Source organism: Watersipora subatra, chromosome 7, assembly GCF_963576615.1.
Source record: "Watersipora subatra chromosome 7, tzWatSuba1.1, whole genome shotgun sequence".
In the NCBI taxonomy this organism is placed as follows: domain Eukaryota; kingdom Metazoa; phylum Bryozoa; class Gymnolaemata; order Cheilostomatida; family Watersiporidae; genus Watersipora; species Watersipora subatra.
In genome coordinates, this window is record NC_088714.1 from 52,163,569 (window position 1) to 52,183,657 (window position 20,089).

The following is a 20,089-nucleotide window of genomic DNA, read 5'->3' on the forward strand; positions in this document are numbered from 1 at the left end:
TCCAACTCTGTAGGCTTTTGCTGTTTGTCTTTGTGGGTGGCTCAAATTTGTAAATGAACAAATTTATTACAGAAATACAAACTTGGACTGTCATCTACTGAAGCAATCCTCTTTTTTGCTAAAGTTGTTTTAGCTCATCCCTTCATGAAAGAGCCCTTTTATACTTCCGCCTTGAACATTCAACTAGTTGAGAAACTTCGGAGGCTAATTTTTTTGCCAATTCTAATATAGGCAATAAAATGTTTTTATGGCAAAGCAACAATAATACTTTTAAAATTTGCTTTTGCTATTAAATGTCTACCCAAAGCCCTTTAATAGAAAGAAGATTGAGAAACGATGTTAAGGTTTAAACATTAATTTCCAGTGGATAGCAAATAAATTTGCTTTGTCATGCAATTATTGCATGAACTGCAATAATTTTCACAGAAAATGAGTTTGCTGAAAGTTGAATTTCCTATATATTAAATAAGCTATATATCAATGCGATAGCGTATGTGTTAGTTCACCGTGTGTTACGCTTTTTAGATAAAATTAGATAAAAGACATTAGAAGTGCAATTTGAACACGCAACATTAGGTTTGGTCAATGAACACTTTTACATCGGCATTAATCAATCTCCTTCTTGTGTTTTGGAATAAACGTGCATATAGTTATTCTCTGTACTTTATCGGTATACCTGATGGTCTCTCACGGCACACTAGACCGTCAGGGTACTGGCTTGCGTATTAGTTCGTCGGGTGTAACTCTCCTTAGTGACTAAATAGAAATAAATTATGATATCACAGACACAAAGGCTTTGTATAGTTTTGCCAAAATTCAATTAATCGTTTTCGCCGACAACAACCTTCCAATATTTTGCAAATGTATTATTAATTGAAATAAATATAGGTTAGGAGTAAAATAGTTTAATTGGAAATACCATGTTCTGAAATTTAGTGGTGTAAAAATATGAGACAGAATAAATATACGGGAAAGTAAGCATGGGGGGAGAGAAAGTAACCATATAGAAAAGTAAAATTGGCGGTGAAATAAACATGGCAGAAATTGCAAATGTTGGAAAGATCATCACGGGTTTTAGTCAGCTTTGTTAATGGTCAACTGAAAACTCGCATTAGTTGTCGATTGCCTGTGTTGAAGAGTGATAACTATGCAAAGAATTCACAGCCTGACTCCGATTGCCAGTTACAGGTAGTTGGCTCATTGAAGAAAGCTCTATTTTGCATTCGAATTTACAAATTGGTGCTTGAGCTGTTATTCTTGTGGGTGACTTTGGTAACTTTTTTACCCAGTGTGGATATTTAGCTTTGGATAGAATACAACTTTTTATGCTGCGGATTTTTGCAGCTGTTTTGCAGCTTAAATGTACATGTGGGTCACAATGTTACTTAACCCCTTCAAAGCTCAGTTAGGTAATAGTTGCAATTTCACTGGGTTATATACCTTGGCACGCTTTAAGATACCTCTTTGCAGAAGTCACATTCAAACCATTTTGAATCAGGTATCTGCATTTTTCTTTTGACGCCTGTCATAAACCTTTCTTGATCGAACACGCAACACATTCTTCATCGTTTCTTAGAGATCATGGTAGAGTGTCAGCACTGTTATTTCTTTCCTTGTTGTTAATTTTTGTATTTATGTTCTGTTTGAAGCCACTTTTATTTCCTCATTAGTTTCTGGTACCAGTACTCATGACTAATTTGTAATTAAGTTGGTAAATTTTATGGAAGCATAAAAGATTTCCCCAAAAAAGCTTGTCTGATAATTTTGCTTAAGTATCAGGCAATATTTAAGTGCCCATCACTCAGGGTCTCCGTAGCAATGAGCTCCCCGCAAATGAGCTTTTTTCAGAAAGCAGGGAAATTTTGGGACTTGTCATATTGAAACAAAAAATGATTGCCTTGATATAGAGTTAACTATAGAGTTAACTAGCGGCTAAATACTATTGTATATGAAAAACAAGTGACTCAATTTTGATTATCGCAACTTCTAAAATTTAGCGTTAGCGGTATGTCGGTAGCAATATCTCTTCATAAAAAGAATCGTTCGTTCTATTTGACTGAATACTGGTAGAGTTTTGGACTAGCAGGGTGAATATGTTTTCTATGAAACAGTAAACATTTATTATGTATCATATTCGTCATTTTCACCATTCAGGATTAAACTAGAAAGTGAAAAAGTTTGTGTGACTTTTTTGTGCATTTTCCCTAGACAGCAAACAAGGCACACCTAGTTATTGGTCTTAAAGTGCTGGCCAGTTATTTATGAAGCAAGCAAAATAGTATGATAGGTCTAGTTTGCTTGTATTTTGAGTAGATATTCAAATGTTTTCCAAATAAACTCCAGGTCAGTTGTATTGCATTTAATGAGAATTCAATATAGACGATTTTGTAAGGAGCCTGATGTGCAACAACAATAACAAGGCATCTAAAATCAGTCATAACTTAGTTAACAGTGTCTTACACATTTGTGTAGTGTTAAAGGTTGTACTGGTTAGAAAATCTTTAACATGTTTCAATTTAATATATTTTATCGCAACAAAGAGCATTAAGACTAATTGTAAATTTACGTAATATTCCAACATATCTTATTACAATAAATGATCTTTCTAAATCGTTGCATCTTTTTACTTTACCTATGCTAAATGTATATTTCACATCAATTAAAGGTTTTAAGATCTTTCATGGTTTGTGTCCTATATATATTTCTCAAAGTTTGCCGTATGTAGGTTTGTAGGATTGATTGTCCGGCTATAGATCTTAAAAAAAATATTCCGTAGCGAAGAAGATTTGATCTCACACCCTGCCGTTGACCAGTCTGACGCCTTACCCACTAGACTACAGAAATAAAATTGCCAGCTTGCCAATATAAGTCATTATATGAGAGCAAGTACCTAACGTGCTTTGGGTATGACGCGGGCCATAGCATAACGTCACGAGAAGCTGTTCGCTCACATTACTAAACTGGCTAATAGCGAGCAACTCTCACTACTTCTCATTGTTTATAAGACAAAACACTTTTCTCATGATATGTAGTTTGAAAGTTAGAATGGCAAATGTTGTGATATGTTAAATACAAATCAATTTTCTGTACAAATACTTTTCTATTACCGGGGCAACGCCGGTTGACACAGCTAGTATATACATGTATATAAATTTATACTTTATATATACAAATACATATATACATTATACGTATGTATATTTATACATATTAAATATTTAAGCTACATTTTAACAATAGTAACAACGAGAGAGCTTATCAACAATATTTCCATCTTATATCGTTTCATCACTGTTTCCAGTATGATTGCTGCGGAGTTGTGGGATCATCAGATTATGCGAAGAAGTTTAGCGGATGGCGAGATTCGTACCCAGATGAATCAGGAGGCTTAAAGTCAATTCCAATTCCACCATTTTGTTGTAAATTCAAAAACGACAAGAAGCTGACATTTGTTGAAATTTTTGAAATTGAAAACAGGCTTAACTGGACATTTGTGAGGCTAAATAATTTCTTCCAACCTTTCTTTCTCTACCCAACATGTCTCGACAACTCCAAGCCGAATGTGCTCGCTGCGTGGACTAACAAGGTACATTTTTAGATGTTTTTTAAAGACTGACGTTGAATTACACCAGAGAATATTTGAGTGATTATTTTGATAAAAATTGCAACACTGATATGAGCAAAATGGTGTGTATTAAGCGCTAGATATTTATTTGTCTCATTGTTGCGATTAGATCACTGGTGTCAGTAAGGATATTTTTCTATTAAATTTGAAACACAAAACAATTATTTTAATGTAACGATAAAAGTTGAACTACTCTAAAAAGTTCAAAACTAAATCTGATCAAAATGCTAAATAATATTTTTGTTTAGTTTTATCGTTTGCTAAAAGACTTAATTGCAAAAAACCCTTCATTGTTTTTTAAATCCTCCGCCATATTTATTGTCTTGCAACACTGGCTACTATTTGGTAGCTATCGAGTAAATCTTTTATGGCCGATTTTCTGTAACGAATAAGATTTACTTGACAGAATATATCATTTAAATTGTGTCACAGCACTTGCGTCTCAGAGACATAAACAGTGGCTGACTGCGCATCATTATTTCAATAATGTTGCCACATTCGCTACAATTTGAGTGCTATATTTTGAGTGCTATATTTTGATAGATGACTTCAGTACAGAAATATTTGCTCAGATTCACAGACGAGTCTCATAAATATTGAGTATTACCGGCGTACGAGCTCACTGGTCAAGGGGCCATACTGACAGCAGCTATTTAGTTGCAAGTAAAAAAGGTTGTCAAGTGTTACTGTAAATTATTGAGGAGCCAGAAAGATTCTGTAGAAATTGACTGTCTGAATTTAAATTGAAAATAAATTAATTCTTAATAATTTGTGGTACAGCTGGATTATCCTTTCCGGCCTCGTTTACATTCAAATGAGAATTTGTATCATTTTTAAAAGCTCATTGTATAAGCTAACATGCCGAGTTGTCTTCTGAATTTTCTCACTTTTATTTTTGACTAAGTATGTTACGTTGTGTCATGCTGTCAATACATTGAAGTTTTTTAGATGCTTGGTTTGACTTGGTATACCTTTTACAATGCCTTTTGACAGGGTTGCTACAGAAGCTTTGTGCAACGCGTCTTAGGAAATCTAACAACTATGCTGCTATCTTGTTCAATCGGAATTGTTTTGTTTGAGGTATGTTCATGTTATTTAATCCGAGTTTATATCCTAGACAAGCGGTGTCAGTAGAGTGAAGATGAACCCTTTCAGCTCAGTTGGCAGCATAAACAGACTTAAGAACGGATCACATGAGACTAGTTGTGTCTACTAGTTTGATTTCTTCTAGGTGGTTTGCTTACTCTTCTCTTGTGTTCTACTCTGTGATGTCAAGACTGTTAAGAGCTATGAAGACAAACAAATCGAATTAACCACCCAACTGAAAATGGAAAGGGATACCATTTTGGCTGGGATTCACGCGACAGCTTCATTGGGGGCGGCTGCTATGACAGAAAAACTTAGTAAGCAACCCAGGCTGATTCACTGATTCATATGGCACTCGTGAGTTTTCAACACAAAAAAACAAAATGTGGCAACCTTTGTGTGATAAAACGTGACAAAAAACCCTAAACAACCTTTCGTTAACCCATTTTGCCAAACACCTGCTAGAATCACCTCATGTATACTAAGTAGTAGTACCAATAGTATCAATTTTCCTAGGTTGAAGTTTGGCTGTAGCCTGGTCGACCAATGGTCAATTCCAGTCGACTTTCTATATATAGGTTGTTTTTTTAAAATATTAGCACAGTCAAACTGCCATGTGAAATCAATCAGTTCTGATATTTGCTCTATATGTGTATGAGAAGATATATCATTTCCTTTAATTCGTTGCACCGTTCAAAAACTTAACATAGATATTACGTTGAAACAAATACATTACACAAAACTAAATGTAAAGAGCTAAAATATTGGTAAGAATTGAATCTACATGTATATATATATTTCTCCAAGTTGGGGTGTATGTATATAGGTGCGTAGTTCCAGCTATAGCTATTACATTCTTGGCATAAAGAATCCGTAAAGCAGAAGTGTGATCACGGGACCTCCCTCTCGCCAGTCCGACTGCCTTACTAACTAAACCACCCAAGCTTAATAGATTTGCTAGGCAATATAATGCACGTATGTCGGTATATGAAAGCAAATACACTACGCTCTCGGTCATGACATAATATCGGCAGAAGCCGTAGCTCTTATTAGTAAGCTTAGTCCAACTTTCCATTGGCAATGTGCCAGGCTAATAGCAGGTGGCGAGCAGCTCTTATTGTTTATAGGCACATTTTTAATACTGGTTAGCACAGCTAGTAAATAATTACAGGTAAGTACTTATCAAAAAGTTTTTATTTCTGTTAAAAAATGCGCATTGAGGTGTAACCAGCGGTGGCTAGGTAGAGATGATGACATAGAGTTGGTCTAATTTTAACTGTGTGAAGTTTAAAATTAACATAACCATCACATATTGTTTTCATAATTTATTTTTAGTATTCAAAGCTATCCTATCGTTTCTTTCCCTAATGTCAGACTTTCTTTTTTGATATGAAATCCCCTTTTCGCCTCTTTTTAATTAGTCGGCTTCAAAGCTTTTCAAGAATTGCTTCAAAGTTGTTTGTTCATATTCTTTTTTATTTTAATTTGAAAAAAACTTCACCTAATATCACCACTATCGCTGAAAAATCGTAAAAAGCACTTTCACATTCTCTATGTATACCCAAATGGCACACACATGAATTAATGTCAATTAACATCTACTATATGATGTAGCAAACGAAAAGTAATTGTTTAGACCTTCTCACATTTGTAAACTTGGGAGTTATCTTCTGCCCGCCACCTTCGGCGATAGTATATATATATGACAAGAAACTGACTATTAATCCAAATAAACACTAGGCAATCCAATGAAAATCTTAAGCTTATACCGAATGAATTGATTAAAAGCAAGTTCAGAATTTGGTTGTCTGAGCCGAAAACAACCATATCTATAGATTTTGGTACAATGGACCCTAGCAGATTTAATCGATGTTCACCATTATATTAAAAACTAATTCTCCTAAAATTGTGAAAGGTACGTGATTAGAATTCTAATGCTTTATGTATTTTCGGCATGTAGGAAAACTGCAGGCACCTTATTTAAGATGTATGAAATTTTTGGATACGGAAGTAAGCTTGTGCGGAGTCGTACCATTTGTTATTCCACAAAGTCAGGTGTGGGGAATTGGGAGCAACTTGGATGGCTTTGCATTCATGGCTTAACAAAGAAGCTCATTGGAATGAGATTCTACCATGTGCATTGATAATGCATATATGCCGAACTTTTAACTTACTGTCATATTAGTTTTGATAGAACATTTAATTGCTTTGCAAAGAGTCAATGATGCTATATAGTTGGACAACCACAGCTGTATGTGACTGAAAGCGTTAATGAGTTGATCATAGTGTTCAAAGTTACATTTCTCCCTAAACCATTTGTTACTTTGCTAGGTATGCTTCCACCAGGACAATTCGACCATCTTGCAACAGCAGGACCCAATATGGGCATGGGAGGGCAGGGAGTTGTTGGAACTCCAATGAGCTTTGGTGGAAGTGGTGGAACTCACATGAGTATGGCTGGAATCGCTGGAGGAATGCCAGGAACTCAAATGAATATGGGGATGCCAACAGGTGTAATGGGTATGGTAGGGCCACTAGGAGGAATGCCTATGACTCCAATGATAGGGACCCAAGGAGGGATGCCTGGTGCTACAATGAGTTTAGCAGGGATGCCGGGTGCTCCAATGAATTTTGGAGGGATGCCAAGGGCTACAATGAGTTTAGGAGGGACGCCAGGGGCTCCAATGAATTTCGGAGGGATGCCAAGGGCTACGATGAGTTTAGGAGGGACGCCAGGAGCTACAATGAGTATGGGAGGATTGGCTGGAGGAATGCCCAGACCTCAAATGAGTCTAGGAGGAATGGCAGGAGCTCAAATGACAGGGTTTCAAGGAGGAATGCCATCACAAGCTACTCTAAACAGAACTCAGATGAGCAACATGCCAACGCAACGCCTGTAGAAACTCAGCCATACTCAACTGATGATAAATATAGCTTACTTTATGAAATGATTTGGCAAAAGTACGTGAAGCTGTGTTTTTACATATGTTGAAATCTAAATAAACATATAATGTACCAGAATTACATATAAACATACAATGTAGTGAAAATTTAATTCTGGTTTTATAGACAATAGAAAAGCATAGATTGTGTGAAATTACAAAATAAAACGTAAAATAAGCCAAATTCGAAAATCAAAAACCAGAAACAAGCGTTGAGACTGCGGTTGAGCTCTACATGAGCCCAAGTACTTCTCCGGTCTTGAGGTCAATGTCGATGTCATAGAAACATGGCCTAGTTGGTAGACCAGGCATAGTACTCATCTGCATATAAATAATAACCAACTTAATCGTGCGCAGATTGACTATCCTTCTTTTTTATTTTTGCAAGGAATTAATGAATGAAATAGGAAATGAAAAAACTTTGTGAACTAGCTGCTGATACAGAGTGATGTTTATCAAGCAAATGTTCTAAGATCTAGGTTCTAAGATACTTGAAGCATGCTATATTAATCACTACTTGGACAAAATACCAACTGTTGGAGTTATTTCTCTAAAAAAGGAATTGCACGGGAAAAATTTTGTTAACGCTGTCACCTAAAATTAGAGATGGTCGCCATTATATTTCTGATGAGTCACTGAAAGAATTTCCTCTAGCAAATTATAAAGCCTGATAAACAAGTGAACAGTGCGTCCTTGGGTTACGATGTTTTCTGTTATACGTTTTTTAGCCTTACGAAGTAGAACAGAATGGTGTTTCGCCCTCGCCATTCAAATCCTATTTTGTCATACAGTTTATCAAAACATTTGCTCGAAAGTTAAATTTGGCAGTCAGTGTGCTTATTATGTCGAAATAAGAATAAATAATAAATTAATAATAAAAGATAAGAATAAAAGGACGCCGATATGCTGTTCGCCAAAAACTTTCTCACAATGACAAAGAAATACAATGATGGAATTCTCTCAGGTCAGTAACATTTCTCATGCCAAAAGTGGTTTTATTTTCCATTTAAAACCAGCAGCTAAGTTGGAGTTGCGATCCCTTCACACAGAAGGCCAGGGATCTGCACAGGGGCCAACTGCCCTTAGCCTGCTAACAAAAATCCACATCACTACATACATCACTACATCACATCCACATCACTACACCACTTCAGTCCCTAAGCCATTAAGCAATTATCTAATTATTCTCCATTCTCATTGTTAGAGTGAAGGTTTATGTCTCATTTTACAATATTGTCATTTAGACCATCTGGGAGTAACTTTTCTTATAAGAACACCTATATTCATTCAAATCAGAAATCTTTGGGCTTTCTAATGGTATAAGTAGCAAAATTGTAGCTCAATTACTGAAGAATGTATAGAATGTCAAACTTGGTGAATATAAAAATTTGACAAAAACACAATGGTACATGATTTCAAAGACATTATTTTTATTATTATGACATGACTGTTGGTCCATGTGGTGCAGCTGGGTCAAAGTTAGGGCTGCACATTACTTTCTCAGTAGGCTGCCAGTCGAACGTGGGTGTTGGGGTATTATCCAAGTCAGACAGGATGAATCCCAGATAACCTGGTGCTGCCAGATTTCCTGAACTACCGTCATCACCAGAGGCTCCAGTAGAAATGTTGGTAGCAGTACTAGTACTAGCAGCTCCAGTATCAGTTGTACTAGTAGGTCTACTAGTAGTAGCAGTACTAGTAGAATTTGAGTCCAGCTGATCAAAATCTGAATCCGAGTCAAAATCAGCACCTAATTGTGAGTCATCATCACCAGTATCAGCATCAAAAACAATGTCCCTTGTTCTAGGATGAGCTCCAGTAGCATTGTCCACAAAATCATCTGAATCATACTCAAAATCACTAGAAAAATCCATAAATAAGCCAGCACTTCAAAATGTTACAACTTTCAACAATCAAAAATGGCCGCGTAGTTGTGAGTTTCCTTCCGTATATTTTCATTGGCCTTTACTCAGAAAACTTTCATTGTAACATGGTTCAATATTAGCCAATAAGGGAAGCTTAGCATCTCTTCTTATTGGTTGGCTACTCTAAGACTTCATTTGGATTGGACAAAGGCTGAAATTAGTCTATGCCAAATAGAGTTACACTAAAGCCTCTACAGAGGCTAGGAGGACTGTGTGCAGACAACTCCAAGCCTCCACAGAGGCTTGTATGACTGAAATGGTTAACTGTATTTTCAAGCGTTCAGTAACATAATTAGCATTGATATGTCTTTTGCCTCCTCTCTGCTTTACACACCACATGTACCAGCCAAGTAAACGGTCACTCCAGAGGTACGATGATAGAATTTAAGTTGCCCTTTCAATGGCCATTAAATGGTCAAGTATGCGACAGGCCTCTTTGGAAAATAGCATGCATCGCTCAGGATTTCTTTTCGGATTAACCCTTTCACTGCCAACCATGTACAAATTTGGGTAACTGCCAAGTGCTAGCCATTTTACCGAAAATTGCCGATATTGCTTCGTGATATGTACACAGTATTTTTTCCTATTTCAATCTAGAACATTTTTGTTAAATATTTTAATTTGCCAAAATTTTAACCAATATTGCTATGCAAAAATTCAATGGATCTATAATTTGTACGATGATAAAGCTATGTGAAGCTACGATCGATGCGAAGCTAAAACGATCCTCCATAATGTTCCTTACTCTTACAAAATTATTACTTTCACACTATCAGAGACATAGCCTGTCTTGACAAACTGTTGTTTTTGCGGAGTTGTCCCCCGTCGAGCGGGCGAGCAACACAACAGCTTGTCACAAGACGTACTGCACCTGATGCATCAGCTGCACTTATAGGAGCTGTTTTCTTCCGTCTACGCGGCTTGGTTGCGATGTTATGTCGGTCGCTCCATTGGTATTCATAACGAATTTCGCGCAAAAATTTATGTAGAAAAAAATAAGATAACAACGTTTAACTAGCGACCAGTCTATGCGGTAAAATTTAGTAGAACTTGAGAACTTAAAGGTTGACTTGCAATAAAATTCACATTACAGTTATTTGGTATCAAAATATTCACTATGTCTTACTTACTCTGTTGTGTTGTAAGTGCCAAATACGTGGAAATGTGATTACAAGCCCTTAAAAGCTCAAAAACGAAAAGCCACCGTAGATTGGAATCTCTTTATTTATCTGACGTTGTCATTACAGTTTGATTATCGTCTTGTCACGTATGTTCTCATGTGAATTGAAAGGCCAATAAAAAGTTCACTATAAAACATATCGTAGCACTAGTTTATGACAAACACTTCGGGTTTTACCGAAGTCCCCGTATTAAATATAGATGCTCGCTACTTTACAGTTTTGTTTTGGCATTATTCAATCGTCAAGTCGTAATTTGATCACGTGACCCAATACTTCGAAAATAATTTTTGCAGCACTTTTCAATTATCACAGGTAACCAACAGGCTCGTCATGATTATCAGACAATGATTTATACTCCTTCGAGCTAAGGTTAAAAAGTTTAACAATTTTTTACGGTAAGTTATAAGATATCAGTGCTAAAAGTGACAGCATTACAATGACGATAAAACAGACGCGTAAGAACAATAGACATGGTTTTATTGAATGCGTGAAGTATATTTGTGAAAATATTTCGACGAATGAGGTTGCATGAATGTGTAAACAGAAACCATCCTGTAACAACTACGTCCCATTTGAGCTGTGTTTGAAAGCGAATCCAAACTACGGCGGTCTCGTGTGGCTGCGATTAACTGTTCGTTTTTTAGCTTTTAAGAGCTTGTAATCACATTCCCATATATTTTGCACCCACAACACAACAGAGTAAGACATGGTGAATCTTATGATACCAAATAACTGTAATGTGAATTTTGTTGCAAGTCAACCTTTAAGCAACAACAGCGACTAAACATGTCGTTATTAGTGCGCTCAGTCAGTTATATTTCTATTTTTGTATCAGTCAGTTTTAATTGTTCTTATGGATTTTATTTTCAATTTATTTTATTCTTAAGTTCTACTAAAGTTTACTGCAAAGACTGGTAGCTGGTTAAACGTGGTGATCTCATTTTTTCTACATAAATTTTGCGCGAAATTCGTTACGATTACCAATGGAGCGACCAACATAACATCGCAACCAAGCCGCATACACGGAAGAGAACAACTTCCTATAAGTGCAGCTGATGCATCAGGTGCAGTACGTCTTGTGACAAGCTGTTGTGTTGCTCACCCGCTCGATGGGAGGGCAACTCCACAAAAACAACAGTTTGTCAAGACAGGCTATCAGAGACAGTGCTGCTGCTTTAATTATCTGTATAATCACGAAAATCTGAATCTGAATTGGCTATAATGTCATCAACAGTATTAATTACCTGTTTTCTGACTCGCGTGTAATTAATGAACTCACAAAAAATGTTCGTTTTTAAATTAGAAATTCTCAAACAAAAGTTTAAAAATGCTTCATTATTTTAGGCTAATTTTATAGACAAATCTTCGGACAACACTGTCATGTTCATAAAAGTCTTAAAGACCGTGGGTTATGTTGTCAACGAATAATAAAATTAGGTAACTACGCAATTGCTGGGAAAGTTGCAAAAACCGTCTATGGCAGTCGTCTCACAAAAACGCATTTATGCGTCTACGGCAGTGAAAGGGTTAACAAAGGAATACGGCAGTGAAAGGGTTAAGTCAAGAAAATTTTTCAAAGAGGTCGGCTAATAGTTATGATGAAAAACACGGAAACCGATAAGTGATAAAATTTTATCGGTGAAAAAGTTGAAGTTCAGTAAAAAAGTTAAAAAATACATACTAAAACTTAGTTTTAAACGTGTGTTCAGTAAGCTATAGTCATTAAAAGGTTGATTTAAACAAAATCAACATTACAGTTATTTGGTATCAAGATTCACCATGCCTTACTCTGCTGTGCTCTAGGTTCAAAATATATGGAAATATGGATTACAAGCTCAAAAACTAAAAGCTCAAAAATGAACAGTTTTAGAGCAACTTAGCCGAAGGCCTTATTTAGCACCAACAGAAAGAAGTTTTACTCTACCTGATTAAATTAAATCGTTCAGATTTTTTCTGTGCAGCTGTAAATTGTAAATCATGCAAATTTGGTTTTAAATATTTTTAGCACACTTTTACCACTGATGTTAATGAAATTTTAAGGCCTTCCTGTAACAGGAATTTTGTCAATACAAACATATCGATCACACGAGCAGTGAACTGTAAACACAGTTAGTTAGCGAAAAGCTGAGCCAAGTTCTAGTCTATGGACTGTGCAACAGATTAGAATCTATTCATATTTTGCCGAACTATGCTTGTAACAGCGGCTAATAAAACGGAAGTCTGCTGAGTACTGGTGACATAATAATCATGCAAACCAAAATCGATTAGTGTATGACAGATGGAATGAGAACACCTTACCAAATAATTCCATTGCTGTGCGCTGCGCCTATTTATGAGTTTGCTTGAATTGAAAATGAGGTAATGAATTGAATGAAGACTTACAGTGCCCACAAGAGGATAGATAAAGCCTGCACCCACACTTGCTCTCACATCTCGTATCGGCAGTGTAAACCCTGTTGGTCTTCCCTTGAGTGCGGGATCATGTGAGAGAGAGAGGTGTGTCTTGGCCATACATATAGGTAGACTAGAAAAACCCTACAAGATAGACACATGACATCCGACTTTATTACTCGGTCAATCCAAAGAGCGTTTAGCACCGGCACCTTGTTGCGACACTCGAGTAACATGTGAACTGCCCTTTTCTCTCATGTGCATTCCTAACAGATCTATATAGCGTATCACTATGCAGACTGAAAAGGTGTGCCATCGAGTCCTTCCAACCAAGCCAGAACTAATACAATTAGACAGAAGAGTGTGATTGAAATAGATTAGTACAAGTCGGCACCAAAATAACTGAAAATTTACCCCCTCCATTTATTTACTAACCTTGGTATAAGGTACTAGCATTTTGTAAATAGAAATTATAACTTAAATTTAGCATCCATAAATAGTGCATGATTGAAGCTAGGAAACAAGATACTAAGTCCAAACACTTTGAAGAAATGTTCAGAATTTTATTTAATTTATTTAATACACAGCACAGACCAGATATGGGAGAGAAATTCCTCAATATTCCTGGCAAATTTGAGTCTGATTCATTCACCACATAACTGTGACCATTTTTTAATCGCTTGAGAAAATGACAGCATAAAGTGAGTTTGGGGACATGTAATGCGAAGGAGCCATCAACTATGCAGCTGTTAATTCTAGGACAACGGCAATGAGCACAGAGTGTATTGTGTACAAGTTTATATGGAGTGGTAAATCTCTCATCGTTGCATGACGAGAGATTTACAACTCAATAAGAACGTAACACACCAAACTTATTTATCACACAACTCACCACTAAAACCATTGACCAACACTAACAAGAAAAACTGGGTGAGTGATTGGGCGAAATACACAAGCAGTATCGGTTAGTGACTTGAGAGACAGAGCTCACTAGGCGAACTACACAAGCAGTATTTTAGAAAATAAAGTACCTGTTGTGTGTACAAATCTATCTTTTTGCGTGATTCATTGGAGAGCTCAATGTCTTCTGCTCCATAGATCTCTCTGGCTATTACTCTGATCTTTTCCTCAAGACTCAGCTAATTTGTAGTAAATAACCAGCAACACATTACCTCATCATATTGACAAGTATATTTATAGAGTTACCCCTCATATCCACATACACCGTAGAATTACCTGCTCATATTCACATGCACCAGAACCATACAGTTACCTACTCACATACATATGTACCATAGTTATTTACTCATATTCACATGCACCATAGAGTTACCTACTCATCGTCACACACACCAGAACCACACAGTTACCTACTCATATACGTATGTACCATAGAATTAATTACTCATATACATATGTACCATAGAATTAATTACTCATATACATATGTACCATAGAATTAATTACTCATATACATATGTACCATAGAATTAATTACTCATATACATATGTACCATAGAATTAATTACTCATATACATATGTACCATAGAATTAATTACTCATATACATATGTACCATAGAATTAATCACTCATATACGTATGTACCATAGAATTAATCCCTCATATACATATGTACCATAGAATTAATTACTCATATACATATACACCATAGAATTAATTACTCATATACATATGTACCATAGAATTAATCCATCATATACATATGTACCATAGAATTAATTACTCATATACATATACAACATAGAATTAATTACTCATATTCACAAGAGCCATAGTTACCTCCCCATATTCACGTGTACCATAGAGTTACCTACCCATATTCACATGTACCATAGAGTTACCTACCCATATTCACGTGTACCATAGAGTTACCTACCCATATTCACATGCACTATAAAGCTACCTACCCATATTCACAAGAACCCTAGAGTTACCTACTTATGCTCTCATACTATTAATGCTTAACTCTACCTAATATCACCTCTAATACTTAAATTTACCTAAAAGGGACTTGGAAACTGCTCAAAAAATTAATTGAAATTATATTGAAGGTTGTGAAAACTCTCCAAAATTATATTGCTACATAGTCAATGCACCGCAAACATGTTACTCATGCAATGTATGAACAGATACGGTAACAAGTGACTCATGCAATGTATGAACAGATAAGGCACACCTCGAGGGAATAGAGAAACCTAAACTGACTAGGTTTCTCTGTAGCTTCTATAACAGCCTGTGCAAGATCTGCTGCTCCTGCTCCACCCTCTGCCCAGTGGTTACATATGACAGCGTTGAAAGCTCCAGCTTCCTTAGCCACTCTTTGCACTGTCTCCAATTCTCGCACTGAGTCACAGCTGAATATACGCATTGCTACTATTAGGGCAGAAGGCTAATACTAAGATTTCACTCCCCAGTTTAATATCAAGTCATGATGTAAGTAAGAGATGGACTTACTAACTGCATATTTAATGAACTATGGATCATATCCCCTGCCAGCAGGAAAGAAAATTCTATACCTTAACTTACGCCAGAAAATATTAGTGGAGCAAGTCTATAACAGGCTGTGACTGATGACTAGTATATAAACCTGCTCTGCATGTAACCTGCTTACATGCAGCTTACATGCAACTTACATGATAGACAGGTAACCAGAGATGCTAGCATATACCGTAAAACCTTTATTTGAATGCCCTGGCTCTCTAATCTTCAACCCTCCCCTTTGAGTGGCGCATTATTAGAGGTGACGCTCAAATAAAGAATGACGTTGTACTTTTCAAACAGCTCGTCAGAATATTGAGAAGATAGATGTAACCCTTTCATGGACGAATCGAATGCCACCTATATGCACTTTCCTTCGGGCGGAGCGACATTAACCCTTTTGGAGGCAAAAAATTTGCTAACTTACCTCCAACTTATCGTATACCTCTAAATAAATAGGCACTGGAAAGCTGATACCCGTCTTTACCAGTTGATATCTATTGATTGAAATTAACCTACGCTGATCTTATAGACTGCAGTTGCAATTTGTTGGAGCTTTCAAGTTTTTTATTTTATTGTGAACTTGAAGACATATTTTCATTTTATAACTATATTTAATAAGGTTGCATTAAAATTTGTTGATTCAATGATTCGTTTGCTTGGCCCGTTGCGTTCTGGTTGTTTCTTTTAATGGGAACCATTTCATATTCTTCTAGCTGATGAATACCTTTCACAATGTCTTCTGACCTCAAATCCGCTTCTGCACAGCTGAGCTAGTCGATATTAGCGTCCAAACAATCTTCAGCAGAGAAAAACTTTTACGCGATGCAGATTAGTCTTGCACAAATTAAGAAGAACCGTATTTAATCAAAGTTTTAGCCTAAAAATACGTAGTAGCACAGATTACATTGTAAACGCGCAAAACTTTTTTCACATACATCGAAGTATCAAGACCGTGTTAAACAAGGAACTACTAGTAGCCTGATAAGTTGCTATTTCTATGGTGTTGCATTCAGAGTTTTAATGAAAAAACTTTTAAGACTTAGAGTTGGAAAACGGACTTCGACACAAACAGAAACAATGGATAAATTAATTGTAATTGATGTAATCGAGTTATTAATAGTACAGTTTTGTGGGCACTTTTCTACTGATCACTTGCTAATATGGGTTTGTGAAGATCAAGAATGTCAAATAGCGGAGGCACTATAAAATAGATGAGCCGTTCAAATAGAAGTGGTGCTCAGTTAAAGGCCGGTGCTCTATTTTTCAACCTTTATCCCATAGAGGCACTCAAATGGAGGTGGCGGACAAATCAAGGTGGCGAACAAATCAAGGTGGCATTCAAATACAGGTTTCATGGTAGCTTTGAACAACTACCTCAACGAAAGCAGTTGGTTGAAGCATGTACCAGGATTCAAACATACACGAAAGCACAAGTAAAAAACTACACTTCCTAGCTCATTATTTAACAAGGAGTAAGTCGAGTTAATAGGCTATATAGCAATGATAGATATAAGCTAATATAATAGATATGAACTAGTATACCAGCTACATGAATAAGTAGTTTGTTTTTAAACAACACGATCATCACAACTGTCATAGCTTCATCTAATTTTGAAGGCCTGTTAAAATAAATAAACTAAAAATAATTCTTAAAAAATGCGGTGATATCAGAACATAACTTCAAACAAGATTTTGATCACAATAAAACAGACAAGAGGTTTAGCTATAAGCATTGAATAAGCTGCCACCTGCATTTTTACCTTTGAGGTCGCCACTGATCCAAATTTTGTAACCTAAGCGCTCGCACAAACCTTCCTAGAGTATTTCCAAAAAATTAAAAATGATTTGCTGAAGTTAGTCTTTAGTTGGACCACTAGTCATACCTGAATTGATTGACGGCAACTACGACTGGCACACCAAACATGTTGGCATTTTCAATCTGCTTGGCTAGGTTACTGCATCCTTGTTCTACTAGTTCGATGTTCTACAACATTACATTTGAACAGATAATTGGTTTAAGCAGAACGATACTGCCAATTCAGGAGATGATCTATGTTGTTAATACGCATGATATATATATACATATATAATATCATATAAATACATATATACCTAATTTATTAAACTAACTTATAATAAAACTGGTTGTGTTACAGGGAAGCAATCAAAACAAAACAAATATAACCTAATTCACTACATTGATCAAGTAGCAACTATAATCTAACAGTGATTGACTAGCTACAGGCCAGGAAAATGACAGCCATGGGAACAAAATGGGGATAAATGGATAACATATGGATAGGACAAAGTCATAGTTTAGTAAGCAGATTGTAAGAATGAACAAGGCTGCTTTTTAAAAAGTAAGTCTTTAATTCGCTCGAATGTTTTGACCTACAGAAATACTGTTTGAAAAATTAATATTGCTCTGCTAGGGTAGCATGGGATGGCGCAAATTTTAATCAATAAAAATATTGCTTTGTAAGCTAACAGTTTAAGATAACATTGGCCACTAATAAAAGTAGCAGCCGCTATATGATAGGATGTTTAGGGAGTTTAACGATGCAACCAACATGAATCCATGAACAGTAAAATAAAAAGGTTTAATGATGAGGTTATTGGTTCAGACACTGATGTCTACATGCAAATGCTTGAACACATTACCAGCTAGAGGGAGGATTACACTGCAAACCTCTTCGGAATAGGCTGATGGAATAGGTGCTCCGGCAGTTACGTTGGGACCTCCGCCATGCATCTTCAAAGCTCGTACTGTGGCAACTAATACGACTACATTGGGAATGAGCCCAGAGTACCTGCATTTAATGTCAAAGAATTTCTCCATACCGATGTCAGCACCGAAGCCAGCTTCTGTCACTGCAATGGAAATTAAACACAAATGAGAAATTAAACCTCTAATTATCAACGCACTCAGATCAGAGGGTTATTATAGCAGATTTGTTAGAAAGTCAAACACTATTGGAATCACAAAGCTAAAGGACAGGCTAAACACTACTAAATAGCAGGGTGGCTACACACACCAATACTACTAAATACCAGAGGGGCTACACACCGATTACTAAATACTAGGGTGGCTACATACACACCAATACTAAATAACAGAGTGGCTACACACACTAACACTACTAAATAACATTGCACTAACAATAGACTAATGAGAATTGGTCTTAGGTGTGTCAAGGCTCAATTTTTAATTATTCTTGAACCATCATCAGCATATTCTTTGTTTATAAGTGGTTATCAGCAATATGTGATGGTGAGTAGTGTTTGGACAGCTATTTGTACGTATATATTTTTCTCAAAGGGAAAAGTATTATTGATTAATGACGAAAGATTAACTACGAAAATGATTTGGATTCATGAAAAGAATTACCAAAGAAAAAAACCTTCGGTTTCAGCGTGCTTAATCAGCGGCCAATGCCATAATGTTGGCTGTTGGGGATTGTGTGAATGAGTGAGTGAGAACACCCGTTTTGAACAACCCCATGAAAATGACACATCTCATGGGGTTGTGTGAATGTGTGAGAATACCGGTTTTCTTGAATGATATTGATTGAAAAACATCAACTGAAAAAGTGTTCAACCTAATTCTGTAACACATTTGTAGACTTGTTTCTATGATCTATGACATCGACTGATGTAAAATTCAATGCAGATTAATTTGGTATTAAAATCTTTTTCACAGACTGTGATTACCGAACATTTGTTCGTCCCCAGTAAAAAGGTTGTGAAAGAGTTGAAGTTGTTTTTGCAGGTAATTATAACGACAATCACAGGGATAATAACTGAAACAAAAATCAAAACATAAGTCTGCGCTATTGATCTAGCCATTTTATCAATCACAATTTTATCAATGTTTCAAGCAATGTCTAACGAAAGTGATATCCAGTCTAACTCATCCAGTCTCATGGTTGAAAACTGCCTTTCAAGTACCTTACATACAAAAACAGATCATAAATAACAGAATTGTAAGTGGACACCTCCATGGGCCATTATTTGACCTGACACTGATTCCTATCGACATATTTCAACATGACATGTAGGACACACATAATAGATATTGTCAGAAATAATGAGACCGTCTCACATTTTAGGAAAGATTTGCTGGTAGCTAGGAATTACTGCCTCAATTTTGCTAGAAACCACTAAAAACCACATACCACTACACGCAAAAAATTAGCAATAATTAATATGCATAATGCACATTCATTATTACATATAATTATATATTATAATATAGTATTCTTCATTTTTTCGTGACGCCATTTTATCATTGTCGGCCATCTTTATAGACAATTTTGTCGTTAAAAACACGAAACTTTTGCAATGAATTTTTGAATGCGATGATTTTGTTTGCTTTTTTTAATTATAGTATCAAAACAACACCAAAAAGTACTATTAAATAAAAGAATAATGATCG

At 36.0% G+C, this 20,089-nt stretch overlaps 2 protein-coding genes across 2 annotated transcripts in view; both read right to left on the bottom strand.

Moving 5' to 3' along the window:
* The window catches only part of LOC137401118 (cytochrome c oxidase assembly protein COX16 homolog, mitochondrial-like), a 386,239-nt gene that overhangs the window by 161,037 nt on the left and 205,113 nt on the right, over window positions 1–20,089 (bottom strand). The window lies entirely within an intron of this gene.
* LOC137401029 (C-1-tetrahydrofolate synthase, cytoplasmic-like) overlaps window positions 7,678–20,089 on the bottom strand; it is a 62,622-nt gene continuing 50,210 nt past the window's right edge. Inside the window, exons 17-22 of the mRNA XM_068087370.1 lie at window positions 18,344–18,525; window positions 17,538–17,638; window positions 15,350–15,527; window positions 14,182–14,289; window positions 13,142–13,294; window positions 7,678–7,974 (exon numbers count right to left, since the gene is read on the bottom strand). Coding sequence (XP_067943471.1) covers window positions 7,885–7,974; window positions 13,142–13,294; window positions 14,182–14,289; window positions 15,350–15,527; window positions 17,538–17,638; window positions 18,344–18,525 — 812 coding nt within the window. The 3' untranslated portion in view covers window positions 7,678–7,884. The remainder of the gene's footprint in view (window positions 7,975–13,141; window positions 13,295–14,181; window positions 14,290–15,349; window positions 15,528–17,537; window positions 17,639–18,343; window positions 18,526–20,089) is intronic.